General features: G+C 41.7%; 1 protein-coding gene across 3 annotated transcripts in view; it reads right to left on the bottom strand.

Annotated features, from left to right (window-relative positions):
- Positions 1-18394, bottom strand: part of ACAP2 (ArfGAP with coiled-coil, ankyrin repeat and PH domains 2) — a gene marked incomplete at its 3' end in the record, with an annotated part of 105360 nt that overhangs the window by 36067 nt on the left and 50899 nt on the right. For all 3 annotated transcript variants that reach the window (XM_080918656.1, XM_080918658.1, XM_080918657.1), the window contains exons 5-9: positions 15237-15295; positions 13041-13224; positions 8563-8607; positions 5267-5362; positions 3318-3392 (exon numbers count right to left, since the gene is read on the bottom strand). In XM_080918656.1, coding sequence (XP_080774782.1) covers positions 3318-3392; positions 5267-5362; positions 8563-8607; positions 13041-13224; positions 15237-15295 — 459 coding nt within the window. The remainder of the gene's footprint in view (positions 1-3317; positions 3393-5266; positions 5363-8562; positions 8608-13040; positions 13225-15236; positions 15296-18394) is intronic.

Genomic DNA, 18394 nt, shown 5'->3' with positions numbered 1-18394 from the left:
GTGCTTTGCTGCAGAGCCCAGACTCAGCTGAACATGGTGAGTTGGGGGAGCTACGGAAAGGCTCCCCAATGAAACTGCCAGTGAGACCAAAACCATCGTCACCACCACCATTCAAGGCTGACATAAAGGTCCCAGTCAGCTAGATAATCCAAAAGAAAAGCCACACTACTTCCCTGTCGTTAGTCATGAGAGGACTCTGCACACAGAACGTCCCAAAGAATTCAAAATGAAATCACTATCAAGAGCACTAGCAAGACCGTCAGGATAAAATCAACATGGAAACAGACACAGTCAATGACTTTCTAAAGGGGCATTTACAGGAGAATTTGCCACAAGTGTCTGGGAATAAACTCAACAACAGGTATGTAAGAAAATCACAAAACCTTATGCAGATCATTAAAGAAAGTGTGAACAGCAGGTAAGGTAAGATTGAGACGTCCACAGTATTAGAAGCTAAGCACACCTGCTTTCTCACAGGTCCAACATAACCACAAAATTACAATTGATTACTACTGTGCGTATCTGAGGGAAGGCCTAACAAACTCCATGGTACTCTTTGAGGTCCAAGGACAAGTTTGTTCCAGAGACTGAACCAGGCTGCCAGGTTTGTGTTGTAAGCGCTTGGCCTACTGGGTCATCTTACCAGTCCTCACAAAAGCTCTTGTCAGAGAACAAACGTGCTCCTGAGGTTTGCATGTCTACAAAACTCAGTCTGTAAAAGGAGAGAAGAGAGACAGAAGCTTTGCTTCCCAGGCGTGTGAAGCTGGAATGCCAGGACGATTAGGCAACAATGTGTTGGGATAATTAGGGCAAGATGACAGTGGGGTGGAGGGCACATCCTGGAAAGAGCCTGGGGCAGAAGGTGTCACACAGCATCAGAGGAAGGGGCTGTAGTAACTTAAAGATCAACACCACGTCGCAGGAGGAAAGCAGATCTCTACTCATTACCACACAGGAACCCACATGCCACTTATACATGATTTAGAGGGCTGAATGCAAAGGCCGGGGACTCAGCTCAGTGGCAAACGCCTGCCTGTCAGACATGACACCTGAGCTCAGTCTCCAGCAAAGACATAAATGTGAAAATCAAATCCACGTGAGAGAAGTAGTCATGGCCTTGTGTTGGGAACTGCTAAGCAAGAAACAAAAGCACAGGACAGAGGGCTGAAAACCATGAAAATCTAAACCACAGGTGCCTACAATATATGAAGAACTTGACCATCAACTAGGAAGCCTGGCAGTAAGAAGGAAGAAAAGCAAATAGACATTTCACGAACAGGGACAGACACGATTCACTTCGTGCGTGAACTTAAACCAGTGAGATGTCTGTGTCCACAGCACCGAAGTGAGGACAACACTCAGTGCTGCCCACAGCATCCTTGACACACTCAGCACACACACACTCTGGTAGCGCAGCTCGACTCCATTAGTGCGCACATCTATCTAAAGATGTGCCAAGGCAGGGCAGGACACAAGGTGCTCACAATAGCACCTTAAAACATGTATCAGAAATGCCTTCCCTTAAATTTTAGTTGACTAATTTTTTTTTTTTTTTTTACCTGTAATGCAGCCTGTGTCAGCATTTAGGGGCAGAGAAAGTATTCACAATGAGTAAAAACAGCATCATTTTCTTAAAGGAAAATAGTTGTGTGTTGTTTAAAGTTAAATAATCTCAGATTTAACCAACAATCACATGTTTCTTTAAGCATAATTTGTCATTTTACTAAAAAATTATTGAATCAACTTTTATCATTTGACAGTAATACCATTAAAACAAGCTATTCATCAAAATTCCATGTTGTACACCCTAAACACAAGGAGCCAGGCAAGGTGGTCACAGCTGTAACCCCAGAACTCAATAGGCTGTGGCAGATAGATCATGAGTCCAAGGCCTGTCTGGGACACAAAGCAGGACTCCTGGGAAGAGGGAGGGACAGCAGGAGAAAACGAGTCATGAAGACCTGAAGTTCGGTGGTGGTACGCACAGGTGATCTGAGGCACACAGGAGGCAGGAGTGGAAGGGCCACGAACTTGAAGCTAGACTGGGTGATACAGAAAGAGCATGTCTTTGTTTGTTTGAGACAGGATCTCTCTGTGTAGCCCTGCATGTCCTGGAATGCCCTCTGTAGACGAGGCTGGACTCCAACTCATGTACCTGCCTGCCTCTGCCTCCTGAGAGCTGGGATTAAGGGCATGCCACCACAATCTTTAAACAAAAGAAAACATGGCATTGGCTTCATCCTATAATAACTAAAAGTAACTGATTTAAAGATGGTCTAAGAAAAAAACTCTTCCTTTTCCAAATGCTATTTCTCTTGGAGCATGAATAATTAATTATTAATTGTGGTTTTCTTACACTTGCAACTCATTTTGCTTCAAATCTTCTATGTCAGATCGAATCTGAGTAATCTGTAATCAAAGATGCCTGGATTCCTTATTATCAAGAGGAATAATGCTGGATTTTCACAGCATGCAGGAGTTTTCTATGACTGTATTTAATCTCTAATGTGCCTTTTATGCTCCGGTTACATCTCAGACTATCTAAAGATAAAACCTATTAGGCTATGCTCGGGACATACAAACTCAACTCCTGCATGAAAAAATGAATATAAATTTACTATTGAATTCTCATTTTAAAAACATTCATTGGGGCTGGAGAGATGGCTCAGCAGTTAAGAGCACTGACTGCTCTTCCAGAGGTCCTGAGTTCAATTCCCATCGGCCATACGGTGGCTCACAACCATCTGTAATGACATCTGATGCCCTCCTCTGGTGTGTCTGAAGACAGATACAGTGTACTCATATATAACAAATAAATAAATCTTTTAAAAAATTGTCAAAAAATAGTTAAACTAGACTTAGGCAATTCAACAAGCAATGGGAATTCAAAAGGAGATGCTGAGCAGCCCTGGAGTTGCTACAGCAGGTGTCAAAGAGAGAGACAGAGGGAGGGAAGAAGAAAGAGAGAGGAAGGAGAAGGGATATGCACACATTCTCTGTATGTCTCTTGTTCACTCACACGCACACATGCACACACACTTTGGCAGAAGGTTGTTAGTAAACTAAATGAAACCATAAATAATATTTAAAACTTTAATGGTGCAACCTTTAGTTAAGCACCTGACAGGTTTAATGTTTTATAAACTGGTTCAAGACCATGGCCTGCAAATGTTTTGATCTGAAGAGATAATGAAATGCACACGTTAACATCTAAAACACTTCTCTGCTCACAAAAAGGATTTACTGCAGCAAGCCACAGAAGGGGTCTGGGTAACACGCTGGCTTGCACACACTAACATCCCTGTGATCTCCTGTACCTTCTGCTGGATCGTAGAATGTTTTTGCTCCATCTCTCTTTTCTCCTTTGCTGCATCCACAACCAGTCGATCCAACTAAAGGAAAGAAGAAAATTACAGACTTAAAATTAAAAAAACAAAAAACAAAAAACAAAAAACAAAAAAACAAAAAAACCCCAAGGGATTTTATAAAGTCCAAGGCATTTTATAGATAAGCATAAATCACTTGATTAAAGTCAACCTAAAACAGCATTTGTAGCTAAACATTCAGGTAGAAGTTCACAGTTTTCTAGATTAACTTTTTTGAGAAAGTCTGTATCTTAGGGGAAAGTCTTCCAAGAAGGAGGCCTCTTCTTAAGCATTGCAACAGTGTATGTTCTATCCTTGAAGGACAAGGACTCGAACCTCAAGTGCCTGGTGACCTACTTAGAAGATGCTGGTAGCTGCAGACAAGGTAAAAACAAACAAAGCACACACATAAAAAAAAGTGACTTCTTCCCCTTCTCACCAATATCAAAAGGCAATGTAGCTACACTAAACAGGGCAAAGGTCACAAGGTCACAAGGTCGCATCAACTGCTGCATCCCATCACTAGCCACATACCATGTTTCCAACGTGCCTTCCCTATGTTATAATCAAATCAAATCTAAAAGGTAGACTAAGTAAGTGGCCAAGTAAATAAAAGACAGCTTGGGGGGTGGCGGGTTGTAAGCTTTCTTGAGCCCAGGAATTAAGACCAGACTGGTCAACCCAGTAAGGCCCTGTTTCTGGAAGGTTAAATTAAGTAAAATAAAAAAATATCAATCCCGTGGTTCTGGAATTATTGCCTACTAACTCAACTACTAAGATCACCCTGATCGGCCATATCTAAACAGACCACTACAGAAAGTAAAGAGTGGCCACAGGGGGGTCATCAGGCCTGAACCACAAGTCTTAGCTGCATGTTTCCACGTCACCCTGCCCCTCTCCTGGGATATAAAGCTTGGCTCATCCCATTATCTACTTCTCTTCCCTGACAGTGAGAAACAGCCGCACCTAATTCTACCAGATCACCTTCTGGCCTCAAAGCTATCATTCCCCAGGTTTCCTTGCAGTGAGAAAGCACAGATGTGCACAGAATGCAGTTTCTAGGAACTGTCCTGCAGCAGACAAGATGGGTCTTTCTCTTCCTTTCTTCCCTGCTGCACAGGATCCCACCTCAGTCCCTTCTCCCTCTCCCACACTTTGATCACTGGACGGTATTCCCATTCCACTCTTACCTTTCCTCCATTTCCCTGAATTCTACTTTTTATTTATCCCTCACCTCAAAAATAAAATCATACTGGGAAAGAAAAACAGATGACTCCTACTTTATCTAAAGTAAGGCGGTTCATCACTCAATAAAAAACACTGCCTGAAGGGATAAGGCCACATTATGGTAAGGCACATGCATACCAGGTACAAGGCCCTGGGTCTGAGCCTCAGTTCCACCAAAAGAAAAAAGGAAAGAAAAGGAAAAAGAAAGACGTCTCTGTGAACTAGTAATGAACACCAAATGGTCTTAATCCTAAGATATTAGACTTTCATTATCCAAGTAGTCAATATAAATTTTTTGAAAATAAAAGAGAGCAAAGTCTTAAGTAAAAGGACAGTGACTGTTACTCAAGTTTAAGAGGTAAAGGACTAAATCCTGCTATCTGTGCTGTAAAAAGAAGAAGCATGTGTCTCCGCCTGCCTCAGCCCCACTCCCGCCCCAGCGCCAGGAACTCAGGTGTGCTGCACCTGACAGAAGCCCTGGTTTAGGCCTCTTCTTCAGGAGCCTCATGTTCACTATTTAACACAAGCATTTTTACCTTTAAATTCATTTTTGGTTCAACATTCAACCCACATGTACTGCAGTGTCAAAAGTCCTTATAAAGTAAATGAGAAGCCAGAGTTCCCAATATGCCAACAAACAGTACAGAACCAAGAGACCCAGTTCAAGAAATTACCTGTGCTCCAAGATCTTTCATGTAGGGCCCAAGCTCACTGAACAGGTCATACCCTTGATGGAAGAAGGCCAGATGCGCATACATGAAGGACAGCATCTAGGGGAGAGAGGGGCTTCAGATCTACTGCAAAAGGCTTTAGAAAGCTTGAGTCCATGCCGTACTGAAGACCACTCCACAAGAACCCAAAGCATCAAACCTTCTTAAAACTGAGTTTCTTAAGGACTTCACAAATATTTGCAAAGACAAAGATAATACAACGTCTCTAAGAAAAATGCCTACTGGTCTCACATTTACACCTAAATCAAAATTACATAGGTAATTTAAATAATATTCTCAGTAGCGTCACTGTCTTAGTAGAAATCCTTACGTACATTATGAAATGTCTAAGTGGTCCTCCCTAAGCAAAAAAAGAAGTGAAGAGAGAAAATGAGTCTCCAACAGTAGCAAACACAGCCAGCTGGGGTCCCCAGTCCCCAGTGAGCTGCAGGGACTCTCAGTTGTTCTTTTTCCTAAAAAATATACACCAGTGGGGTCAACATAGACTTTTCTCTTGTTCAAAAGCTATTTATTTGCTTCCTTATGTGCTGTGTGTGTACATATTCACAGATGTCTGGGGGAGTGTGGTGGTCAGAGGACAGCCTGAAGGAAGGAAGGCTTGTCCCCAGCTATATTTTATTAATCCACAAAAGGAACCCCTGTTTTTTATTAGTTACATTTTTACATGAGAAGAAATTATATAATTAAATGTATGCAAAGAATCTCCTAAGACCAGTTTTATTTTTAGCAAGAACAGACATTTGTTTAATATTCTGAAAACTAAAGTAGGCTAAAGTTATTAACACCAAAGAATCCTCTAAAATAATTTTTTTTCCAAAATAAAACCAGTTAAATAAAATTCAAAAATCAATGATAAAAACTTGCTTATATAAAAATTACTATAGTATGAGAAAATGGTAATAGTTATACAATGGTGGGGAAAGATTTTTAGACCACTAAATTATAAAAAAAAAAAGAAATAATTATGTAAAATATAAAATATATGTACACATCAAAATACATACTAAGCATATCAAGAAATAATGATGAAGCAGGAAACACGGTGAAGAATCAGTGACCTGAGTCTGTAAAAGACACCACATGTCAGCACAGAAATCAAGGCTCCCAGTGTAGCCAGGAAAGTATATGGGGAAATGATCAAACTCTTCACTAACAAAACACAAATTCAACAAAGAAATCTCACTTTTTCCTATCATAGCACTGGGAGACAGGGCTCTGGTGCTCGCTGCTGGCAAAGTCTGTTGAGAAATGGTGGAAACAGTTGGGAAGCCTTGAAATTTGGTAGTATTTTTTAAAAGCCTTTTCCACATTTAACACTGACTGGGGAAGGCAAGACGGCTCAGTAATGATGGGCGCCAATCCTGCCGTGCTGAGTTCAAGCATGTTGTTTAAGTAGCATCTTCTCTAAAATGCAAATAAAGCAGTGATCAGGTTTTTATTAGAATGATCACTACAGTGAGTTGTCTTTAATATGAAAAACATAAAGAATTCTTAAATATCCATTAAGGATGATAAATTATAATATATTCAAGGCTAGCTAGTTTGGACCTGCAAATTTTACATCTGTTTATAGATGGTTCATGAGCCAAGAATCGCTTTTAACCTTCTAAAGAACCACTTTTAACCTTTTAGATGATGAAGTAAAAATTTTAAAACAGAAAAATTAATGTGAAAAGTATATGAAATTCATTCTTCTGGGCTCACACATAAAATTTTACTAAACCCAGCCAAGCCCAATCATCTGTTTATGGGCAGGTAGGTCCTCAGTACAAGGACACGGTAAGTAAATATGACACAGGCCACAGGGCTGCAGACCCCACTGTATTTACCAGCCGTCCTTTATTTCTTGTCTGTGCAAGTGGCAGGGTTCCAGCTGCCCACAGAGGCCATGGTAAGGCATAATGTCTCCATTGCTGGCTGTCTGGAAAATATGGCTGGGGAGAGGTGCCACCTACTATAAAACAAGTTCGAGGCACCACAGTCACGCGGTGTTAGGGCAGAGCAAGGGGGACACAAGGCCTGAGCAGCAAGGACAGCAACTAGGAACCAAACTGCTCCGGCTGAACTAAGAGAAATCCCCTGACAGTTCTAAATGGGAAAGGGCACAATGTCACAGCACGCCCTCCTCATTTCCTCGTCAAAGAGCAAGTAAAATCTCACTGTCACCACAGATCAAAAAGGTCCAAAGAGGGATGGAGAGATGGCTCCATGGTTAAGAGCACTGGCTGTTCTTCCGGAGGACCGGGGTTCAGTTCCTAACACCCTCCTGGCAGGCAAAACACCAATACACATGAAATAAAAAAGTAGAATAAAAAGCATATAAGCTTAACCTTTTAAAAAATGGTACAAAGGAAAACAGGGAAGAACCCAGCAATCTTTACATTTTAGTGACTTTGAAGAAAGAACAGGCTAAAAACATCAGTTGGGCCTCTTCAAGCCACAGGACTGACAGAAGAATTCAAACACAGACATTCCAAATGCCTAAACACCACATACAGCCACAGAGAAGCAAGTGATTTTGAAGGACACTTTGTAGACAATTTCTAAAAGCAAGGGCTAGAGACATGGCTCAGCAGTTAAGAGCAACTTTGCAGAGGACTTGGCTTCAGTTCCCAGCACCCACCTGGCAGCTCAGAACAGTCCAACAGAAAAACTTCAGTTCCAGGGGATCTGATGCCCTCTTCTGACCTCCGCGGGCACCAGGCATATAGTACATACACATGTGTGCAAAACACTAAAAACTATTTTTAAAAAAGAAACTTGGGGCCAGACAGATGACAATTCTGCTCTTCTAAAGATCCTGAGTTCAATTCCCAGTACCCACATGGCAGCTCACAACTGTCTGATGTGGATGTACACGCAGACAAAATACCCATAAACATAAAATAAAGACACTTTCAAAAGCAAATACAATTAAAGAGAAAATTCAAGGTAGCAATCATATTTAATAACGTTCAAAACAATCCCGCCGCCACTTCCAGCTACTTTCAAAAAGTATTAGGTATCTAGACACACATGAAATATTACATTGAAATAACAGAGAGAAGAGCCCATAGTAGGTCTGTCTTTCTGAAGCAGACCATAGATTAGCAGAGCAGACACAAACTGCTGTACCTTGAAGCAGATGGCATAGGAGAGAGAAATGGGAGCTAAGAGCCAAGAGCTCCAGGACAGGGTGACATACTACAGGGACTACACACAAAGACACACAGTCACAGCAGCATTCATTAATATCTTACTGATTTCAGGATTTCTGATCTCCTTTTTGATTGAAGCACATTAATCTGAGGGAAGATACACTTGGTTAGTCATTCACGAATTACACGAATGCAGAATACGAGATTTGAAACATGCTAGTCCTGGCGATCCCAAAACAAAGGAAAACAGAGCTGGTGTTTTCCTTCTGGCTTGAAGGAGTTATGAGCAGCATACCAATGAGCACTCAGCCACACTCACACTCAGTGAGAACACTGGCGCTTCAGACGGTAGCATCCTCATGGAGTTGCTCTGACACCCGAGTTTGCAACACGTCCTCTTCCTCCACCCTCCTCTTCTACTTGAAGGTCAAGGTTCAACCACAGCCTCAGTGCAAACCCTTGCTATTCACCACTTCCCGGTCTTCTCTGGACTGCCTGTTTCCCTTCTCCTCACAGGTGCCAGAGCGATTTTCAAGTATCAACGACATATTCTGTCTAGTTTTAAATCCTTCAACCTCTTGCCACACAGGGTCACTGTGCAGACGCCCCTGCCACCCTCTGGAGCCTAGTCTTCTGTTACTCATCCCTGAATGTTCCCAACAGCACCCGTCACTGTTCCACAGGTGCCTTTGTCTGGAGGCTCCATGTCTGGAGGCTCTGCCCTCATGGCTGAGGACTATTCTTCAGCACTTGGATCTTCAACTGACCACATCTAAGCCAGCACCTGACTTGCTATCTAGTATATCCTACTTACTGATGGCATTTATAACTACTTTTGCTTGTTCGTTTGCTTTCTTTAGACAGGATTTCACCATGTAGCCTGGGTGTCCTGGAATTCACTTTGTAGACCAGGATACCTCGAACTCACACAGATCCCCCTACCTCTGCCTCCCTAGCACTTATTCTGTGTTTTCTTCCTCTGCCTTTTCCCCAGCTGTAGAAGCTCTTTTTCTGAGTTCCAGCCCCAAAGCAGAACAGTCAGCATGCTATATGTTAAAGACTTAAGTATTTGAACTATGATTGACTTATCAAAATGCCAGCAAATTGTGAGGTTTCTCAGGTAGGGTGGAAGCTCAGAGCCCTGGATTAGACCCCCAGCACTGCCTAAACCAGGAGTCAGGGTGCATGCCTATAATCCCAGCACTTGGGAACAGAGGCAGGAAGATATGGGTTCGAGGTTATCCTTGGCTACACAGTGAGTTAGAGTAGGAGGGAATGCCTTTGACAGGATCTTCTGTAACTGGAGAAATTCCTAACAAGTATTTCATCTGTTCATAAAAGTTTATGTACATAAAATGATGATGCAAAAGAAGCTCTTCACGATTCGTTAAGATTGCCAAAAGATTATAGAACATTTTCCAAATGTCTTCTTCATTGAACTCTTGGTCTACTTTATAAGGGAATTTTAAACAGTCTTAAAAACAAGAACAGAGCAAGCAAAATCTAAATGGAACCCTTTTCCTTACCGCGGGTTTCTCTTGCATGTGAGCTCAGCTCCGAGGAGCACAGGGAGCCTCCCCTTACCCCTCCCCCACCCATGCTGAGCACGGGCTGCAGAGCGGCTGCTCAGACTTCTGCCCTCCTTCTGTTTCTTCCTCTCTATTTGGAAATTTAAAGAAAATAAAAATTCAAACTCAAGGAGAAGGATAAATTCAAATACACACAGAAGCTGAAATGCTTTACACTTCTGGGTATTTGTTGCCTATTATTCTCTAAAACTGCCACTTTTGCAAAAAAAAAAAAAAAAAAAAAAAGAAAGAAAAAAAAGAAAAAAGAAAAAGATCTAAGAGTTCCCATGAGACATATTACATAGACTCATAGTTAGAAGGGAGTGAGTGCAGAGGCCATCTTAGTACTGTCAGATGACCTCTCTGGAAATACATAATTACTATGTTTAACTTTGAAAATAATGGATATTTTAGCTAAAAAGCATTACACATAAAATCCATAGCATTACATCATTCACTCTTTTAAACAAATCAAAACTCATGTACTACCTACTTTCCAACCACTGGATAAAAGCTGGAGACATATTCTATTCTAGGGATACAGGACTCAGGCTGTGAGTGTGTGGCAGGCAAGCATGAGGACCTGAGTTCAATCCCCAGGACCCCGGTGACAAAAAGCCAGTTATGTCGGCACATGCTTAAAATCTCCACTCTGGAGAAGGAAAGAGAGCAAGATCCCAGTTAGACAACCTATCCTAGCTCCAGGTATGTGTCAAAAACAAAAAAGATGGATGGATGGATGTTAGACAGAGATAGGGATATATATGGGCATCTCCATTGCAACCAAGTTCGCCCTCTTTCTGCCTCCATATGTGCATGTGTGTGTGTGTGTGTGTGTGTGTGTGTGTGTGTGTGTGTGTGTGTGTGTGTGTGACACAAATGGACAGACACCATTTTGGAAAATGATGTATGCCCGTCTGTGACACGTGACAGTGAGGAAATTCTGTAGAAAGCGAGTTCTGTCAAAGGACATGAAGGAAATGTCTGAGAATCAGGAAGAGAACAGAGCAGAGAGCAGCCTATAGGGAGACCCAACACAGACATGAGCAAAGGTGGAAGTATAAAAAATGAAGCTGGGAGGAGCCACGGTGCTTGTCATCTCAGGGAGACAGAAACAGTGTGCAGGCCAACATCTAAAGCACAGAGCTGTGTGAGCCGCTGGAGGAGCTCCCAGGAGGGCTGCAGGCTCACTGCAGTAGGAAGGGGCGTGAACGTGAGCAGCGGACCCAGGGCACTGGCCACAGCATTCTAGAAGCCTAAAGAGGGACAGAGGGAGCATTACTTCTTCAGAAAAAAACTAACAAATAAAAACCTTTTACTTACTGAACAGGAATATACTAAAAAATTCAAATTAACTTTCTATTGTTCTGCTTAGATCATTTTAATCACGAATATTTGCATTTCATATGTATTATCATGAAGTCAGCAATCCTTGAGGGAACTACTGTTACTTTATAAAGAAGATTCCGTAAAACACCTAAGCTTTGAACGGTACCACACATTAAAAACATACTATACATGTGCTTACATTCTGCATATGTCCCAGAGTCCCTTGGAAAGCTACGTTCTCAGGACCAATCACTCACTGAACAAGAGCTTTGGCTGTAGAATGAGCTTTAACGGCTGTAGGAATCCACTCAAAGAAAATCATCCGAAGTGTGGCCACAGATGGCCTCAGAAGGCCCACAAGATGGCTCAGAGGGAGAAGGTGCTGAATCCACTCCTGAATTTAATCGCTGGGACTGACATGGTAACAGAACAAGTTCCTGAAAGTTGTCCTCTCTCTCTCTCTCACACACACCACTCATACAAAGAGCAAATAAATAAATACAATTATTATTATTCGCATCTCTTAAAAGTCCGACTTTCACTTTTTCTGTAGCGCTGCCAGCTATGGAGTTAGGAGGCGCCTGTCCCGGCTGCACTCACGGCAGGCACTGGGCTTTAACTGGCAGCTGAAGAAAGACATAGTAAAGTCATCACCATCTTCAGATGTTAGGCTTAGGGATCTTCATGACAAAATTTCAGTGGAGTTTTGGCCTTGGCTTCCAACTCAATAGGAACCTTCTAGCAACCGCTCCTGTATCCACCCTGCATCTGCGCCTGGACGAAGAGGACAATCCCACACGAGTCTCCCCCAGTGGTGTCAATGGAACCAGTACAGCCCTGCCACTGTGCTGTCTCCAGCCTCCAAAGGGAGTCATCCTTCCAAGGGACTCTGAATTTCATCTTCAAAAGCAGCCAAGGCACTCCAGAGACTCGCTAACTTCAGCAGCCAGAGAGGCAGATACCCTGAGAACGACCAAAGCCCTCCTGTGCTGCTCGAAGGCAAAGCAAGAGCCTCCTGCGGAAACCATTTCTCAGTGGGTCTCCTCAGAAGCTTTGGGGTTGATGTTTAGAAGCACTAATGAACGTTTTTGAAAACTTGGCAAAGGACACACGTGTTAACACCATTTAAACTTGGTGCTCAAATAGCAACCAAACTGAAGCAGGAGAACTACAGGGTAAAATACAGGTAAGATATTGTAACCCAATAGAGAGGAGAAAGAAATCAGAACCAAGGTAACTATATATCTACACAAGAGCATGTGTGTGTGTGTGTGTGTGTGTGTGTGTGTGTGTGTGTGTGTGTGTGTGTGTGTGTGTGTGTGTATCAAAAGCATAGGCAAGGTGAAAGTGTTCCCTAACATGTCATGTTTCCCACTGGAAGTAAAATGTATTCCAACTGCTCAGCACTCTAAAGACTGAGACAGGGAGATAGATATCAAGTTGAGATTAGTACAGGCTACACAGTGAGTCTGAGGCTACCCTGGACTATAAAATGAGTCTGAGGCCACCGTGGGCTACATACTGAATTGAAGATCAGCATAAGCTACACAGTGCGTTTAAGGCCAGCCTAAGCTACTTCAAAAAACTACTAAATCAAAGAAAAGGCGTACTTTATTTATTCTAGTACAATCACTCAAGGAGCCTTCCAGAAAACCGCTGCTGGAAGTCGTGAGGAGAAGGTACCTGCAGGACGTAGTCCAGTGCGATGTGCCGAAAGCACTTCCGCGTGGCTGTGAGAATGTTTGCAGCCTCTTCAACCTCGTGCTGTTTGTTTCTTTGAACTTGGGCATTTTTTACTAGTGCATTTTCCTTTTCTTCACTGACTTTTTCGAATTGTTTCTTGGCATCTTTGAATTTTCTAAGATCTCTAGAAAATAAAAATTTCATCAAACTTTCAAGCTAACCTTAGAATGTAAGCACCGCCACTTCCCCTGTGTGCCGTCAGACACTGGCAGGCACCACGAACCCAGCTAAAGCACACATCCTTCCAAAGGTCCTGCTGTCACTCACCTGAGAAGCCTGGACAAAGGAACTTCAGAGCTGAGACTTTTGTGACTTGGGAATGTTTATACAGACTTTGAGTTTGTACTTTAATCTAAAACTCAAAGATTAAGAGCTCAAAAAGTTTCAGATCTGGACTATCTTAGACTTCCTTCTTTTCTGAGATAGAGTCTCTCTGTATAGTCCACGCTGTCCTAGAATGTACTCTGTAGACCAAGCTGGCCTTGAACTCAGAGATCCAACCTCCTGCTTCTGTCTCTCAAACACAGTGATTAAAGGTATCACCATTAGAGGCAGCACATCTTAGATTTCTAATTTTTGGCTTATGGAACCTAGTATTTTGTGTATACAAATCCTCTTAAAGTGAGCTAATGGTTCATTGTGCAAATCTGTATGATTCAAAATGGAAATAGTGATAAAATTAATGTAACAAAAAGATAATTTTCTACAGATAAATTCAAAACATGCACATGGTTTAACCATGATATTGGTTTTTAAACATTGCTGCATGGAAGACTTCCTACAGGGACATACAGATTTGAATGGCCTTCCCCAAAGATTAAAATTCATTTACCTTCTAGAGAAATCCTAAGGAACTGAGAGGTATTTGAAAACATATTTTTGATTTTAAGAAACAATACTCGGAAGCCCACCTCAGGGGCAACACATCTACATCATAACTCTAGGAGGCTAAGGAAAGAGTGCCACTGGTTCAGGCCAGCCTGGGCTATAGAGCGGGAGAGAATTAGTCAAAACACATAAAGGATAAAAATAAAGTCTTCAAGCACACATGCACACACATGGGCCCAGCAAAGGCAGAAGGCAGGCCTTGTACCAGTCTGAAAAGATGAAGCCCTGGATGTCAGCATCCTTATCATGTGATGCCTCTCTGCCGCTTCTACTAAGAAGCTGACAAAATGAGCTGAAGACAAACAGTTTTCAATTAGAATAGATATATCTAAAAAAAACTATATAATTTTTTGAATTATTCCGGATGTTTGTATGTGTATATCTAAGAGTTAAAGCATTATGAAGCACTTTGTAAAAGCTGCTGTGTGACATCTTTGTAGGATAAAGTCTAACCTATGGGCTAGGCCTGTAGATCTCTGCAGAGCCCTTGCTTAACACGTAAGGCTGAGGGGGAAGGAGGTCCACCCGCAGTCTGAAAAACCCCAAACCCAAAATTAACTACTCACAGCAACAGCTAATGATATTTGACTCTCTTCATGTATTATAATGTCTCTTATTTAATAGTATATCTGAATTAACCTGATTCTTGCATAAACTCTCAGCTGGAACTGTAGGAGAAAAACTAGATTACTAATGTAGAAAAGAAGTTTTCCTTAATTTGTCAAGTTTGAACTTACATTTTTTTTACTTCTAGTTCAATTTTATTTCATATGTAAACATGATGCAACTCTTCCAAAGTGTCACAGGTAACGACATATTCATTTCTGTGGCTAATTCTTATCTATTACAATATACTCTCTTCAAAGAAAACACCACGTTGAGACTAGACAACCAAGCTTCAAATACATTAAGTATTTCAACCACCCTTGGGGCTTTTAAATTATATTTTTATTTGCACTGTGAAAACTTTCTGGACTCCTATATGCTCAAGGTGAATCGGATTCCCTTATAGACTCTGAAGAAATGAAACACATTTTACAAAGCAAACATGCCAGTGTTTTCAGAAATTTGAGACCCATAATTTTCTTTCAGCATCTTTAGCCATATCCAGGGCCATGCCCCAGCCAACCCTTCCCCATCCTACCCTTCCCCAACCAACTCTTCCACAGCCAACCCTTCCCCAGTTATGCCCCTACTGGTTATTCCCCCACCCACACCCACCCCACCTTTTAACTACAGCTGACTTACTCTTTAACAAAGTTCTGAAGCTGGGCCTTAATTGATCTCTGAGTTTGGTCAAACAGAATCTAGAAAGTAAAACATAACATTGAATGTTAGAGAGAATGAAATGTAAATACCACACCACCACACCAACACCCAATTCCAGTGACACCTTGTTTCTCATTGACAACCATGAATGTAATGAGCAAAACTGAAGCCAGTTTTAAGCCAATTCTATGAGCCCCTAAAATAACTTGGCTTTTTTTTTCACTACAGAAAAAAAAAACTAATTTTAATTCTTCTTCAGATTTTGGAAGACAACCCGACAGCAACGCAAGCTCCGCTTTCTCCAAGCCAGCTGAGACTAGCAGCAGCACTGCCTGACCCCAGCCAAGAGTTTCCACTGGGAAGACTTGGGAACATAAACAATGGATGTATTGAGTTCCAGTCAGCACTACACAGTCCTGTAGGTCAAAGCACAGCTTTGAGCAGAACAAAGCTCTACCTCAGAACAGCGCTTTGTCCAGGTGCCACGGTGCCCGTACCCAACACTGCCGCATCACTACAGAAACTCTTTCAGGATTTTCAGAATGACTTCAAATTCTAGGTTTGAAATAGAGTAAGATGAACAGAGGCCGGGGAAACAATACACAAACAGCCCCCACACACACACACACAAAATTCATGAATAATTCTATTTTAAAATACTACCATATCTGCCTAATTTGCTTCCAGAAAAAAAATGGTGTTTTTTCTTGTATCCTATTAAACCTAACAAACAAAAGAAAAGAAACTATAGAAATCAAAATGGAGCTAAATAGAAAATTGGTAAAAAAAAAGAAAAATCAATAAAACTGAAGCATGGTTTTTAGAGATTATAAAATTGGCAAATGCAGAGCAAAGGCTGTGACCAGAAAATAGAAAGGGAGCAGGCCCCTCAAGGCAACTTTTTCCACATGACTGCTCAGGAAAAGTGTCCCTAAAGCAAAGGCACGTAGCAGCAGGTGACAGCAGGTAGAGCATCAGTGGAAAGACTACATGCAGTCAGCTCAGTTATCTGACTAGTAGCTGCTTCCCTGAGAACACATGTGCCGGGAACCACATGCCATCCAGTCAGTTTTACAGGGAAGGGACGCTAGGCTGTAAGCTGAAAGGTGGCCACTGTAAAGAAGGTAGCTCTCAACAGCCCGCTGTCTCTTAGACACAGCACTCATTTCAATGACATGCCTATGATGTTCTTGTGGCAGGCTCAAAAGTTCTCTTTTGCTTTTCCTTTGTCTGAAGGAAGAAGACTTATCCGAACACATCTATCTAGCCAAAGCAATGAAGGGAAATAAAGACTACCTAGGAGGCAGAGTATGGCCTTACCATAGGTAGATATTGACAGGCTCATGTGTGTAGGTAGGCACTAATTATAAGCCTAAATACAACAAATACAATGTCTACCAAAGCTCACTAAAAAGGAATCCATAACTAGCAGACTTAGGAAATAAGATTTGTGATTTAAAAATCCTCATTTTTTTTAACTCTTTCATAACTGATATTTTATTGGTTGAGGAGCAGAGTACACAGACATTCCAATTCTTATCACACGTAAAAATCCTCATTTCTTATAAGGTCAAGCTGGATTTGGATGGCACTTAGCAATTCAATCCAATAGCAACTGCTTCCTAGTTACCCAGGAGAAAGCCTTGGGCTCACACAAACACCCAGAGGGAAGTTTCTACAGCAGCTGCACTCACAACTGCTGAACCGAAAACAACCCGAATGCCCTTCACCATGAAGGGGAAAGACATCAAGACAGTAATAAAAGGGAACATCTCCTAATGCATACAAACAGATGAATCTCGGTGCACTTGGCTAAATAAATAAATCCTATTCACAACACCTCGTGGACTGTGATTTATGTGACGTTTAGGAAAAAAACAAAGCTATAGGTATAGAAAAGAGATCAGCAATTTCCAGTGGAGGTGAGAGAGGATAGCTGACAAGAGGAAAGACCGTGTAAGGGTGCGCTGGGAAGGGGGCAGACGGATGCTGGGCTACCTTTACTTCAGCGACAAGACACAAACATATAGTTAAGACCTGGAGAGCTCTATGCCACAAGAGACCAGTTTTCATACATGCTAATTCAAAATGACAAAACATGGACAGAGTGTGCCTTCTTACCAACTCAGTGCAATTTCTTCATGTATAAAAGATGACATTTCAAAAAATAAAAAAATTAGGGAAAATCAACTTAAAACTGTTGCATTTTTACCTGACTTTAGCCAAAAGGCTCAGAAGTGCTACCCCAGCAATTTTAAAGAAACATACACACACACACACACACACACACACACACACACACACACACACACAAGTATGGAACACAACTGCCACTCACACATGCTGAGAGAGACATGAGGTGTGATCAACTGTGGAAAACTATCTCCAAGTTTTGAAGGTTTTGCTCTCTAATGATAGTCAATTTTTAAGGAATGTAGTATGCAAAAAAAAATTTTAGTATTTAAAATAAACAGTTATGTTGATAAAATTTTTTTTGTATTTTTTTCTCTTAGCACACAACTCCTTCATTATGCATGTAGTACAAATTCACATGCCATCCTGAAATGAGCCACACTACCTCCAGACACATTTCAACATACACAAATGTTTATCTACAGATATGTGTGTGTTATGTGTGTGTATACATTTAGCCAGCAACTATATCAATAATAGCCAATAAGAAAAAGAAAAAAAAAAGATAACAGCCCACTGTGTTAATCAAAATAGGTTCATGATTTTTTTAAAGATTTTTTTTTCTTTGGAGACAGGGTCTCACTGAGCAGCTCCAATGTCCTGGAACTCATTATATAGACCAGGTCTGTTTCCAAATCAGAGGTCTGCCAGCTTCTGTCTCCGAAGTTCTGAGATTAGAGGTGTGCACCACCACACCAGACAGTTATTTCTCTTTCCTGAGATCTGATGCCCAGGCTGGATCATAAGAATCCAATCCTCTGGGTCACCCAAGTAGTTATGACTAAAGGGCCGCCCTACGTCACTAGAACATCTACAGGTTCTTTGGCAATCCTTGCTTCAAAAGCAGACCCTCATTCTTTCCTTGGGTGGGAGCTGCTGCTTCTTCCCAACAGTGACAGTGTGACTTCTGGGACTGGGTCACAGCAGGCACTGCCGTTCCCTTT

This window comes from Micromys minutus (assembly GCF_963924665.1).
Source record: "Micromys minutus genome assembly, chromosome: 7".
Taxonomy (NCBI): domain Eukaryota; kingdom Metazoa; phylum Chordata; class Mammalia; order Rodentia; family Muridae; genus Micromys; species Micromys minutus.
This window is presented reverse-complemented; position numbering and strand designations above follow the sequence as displayed.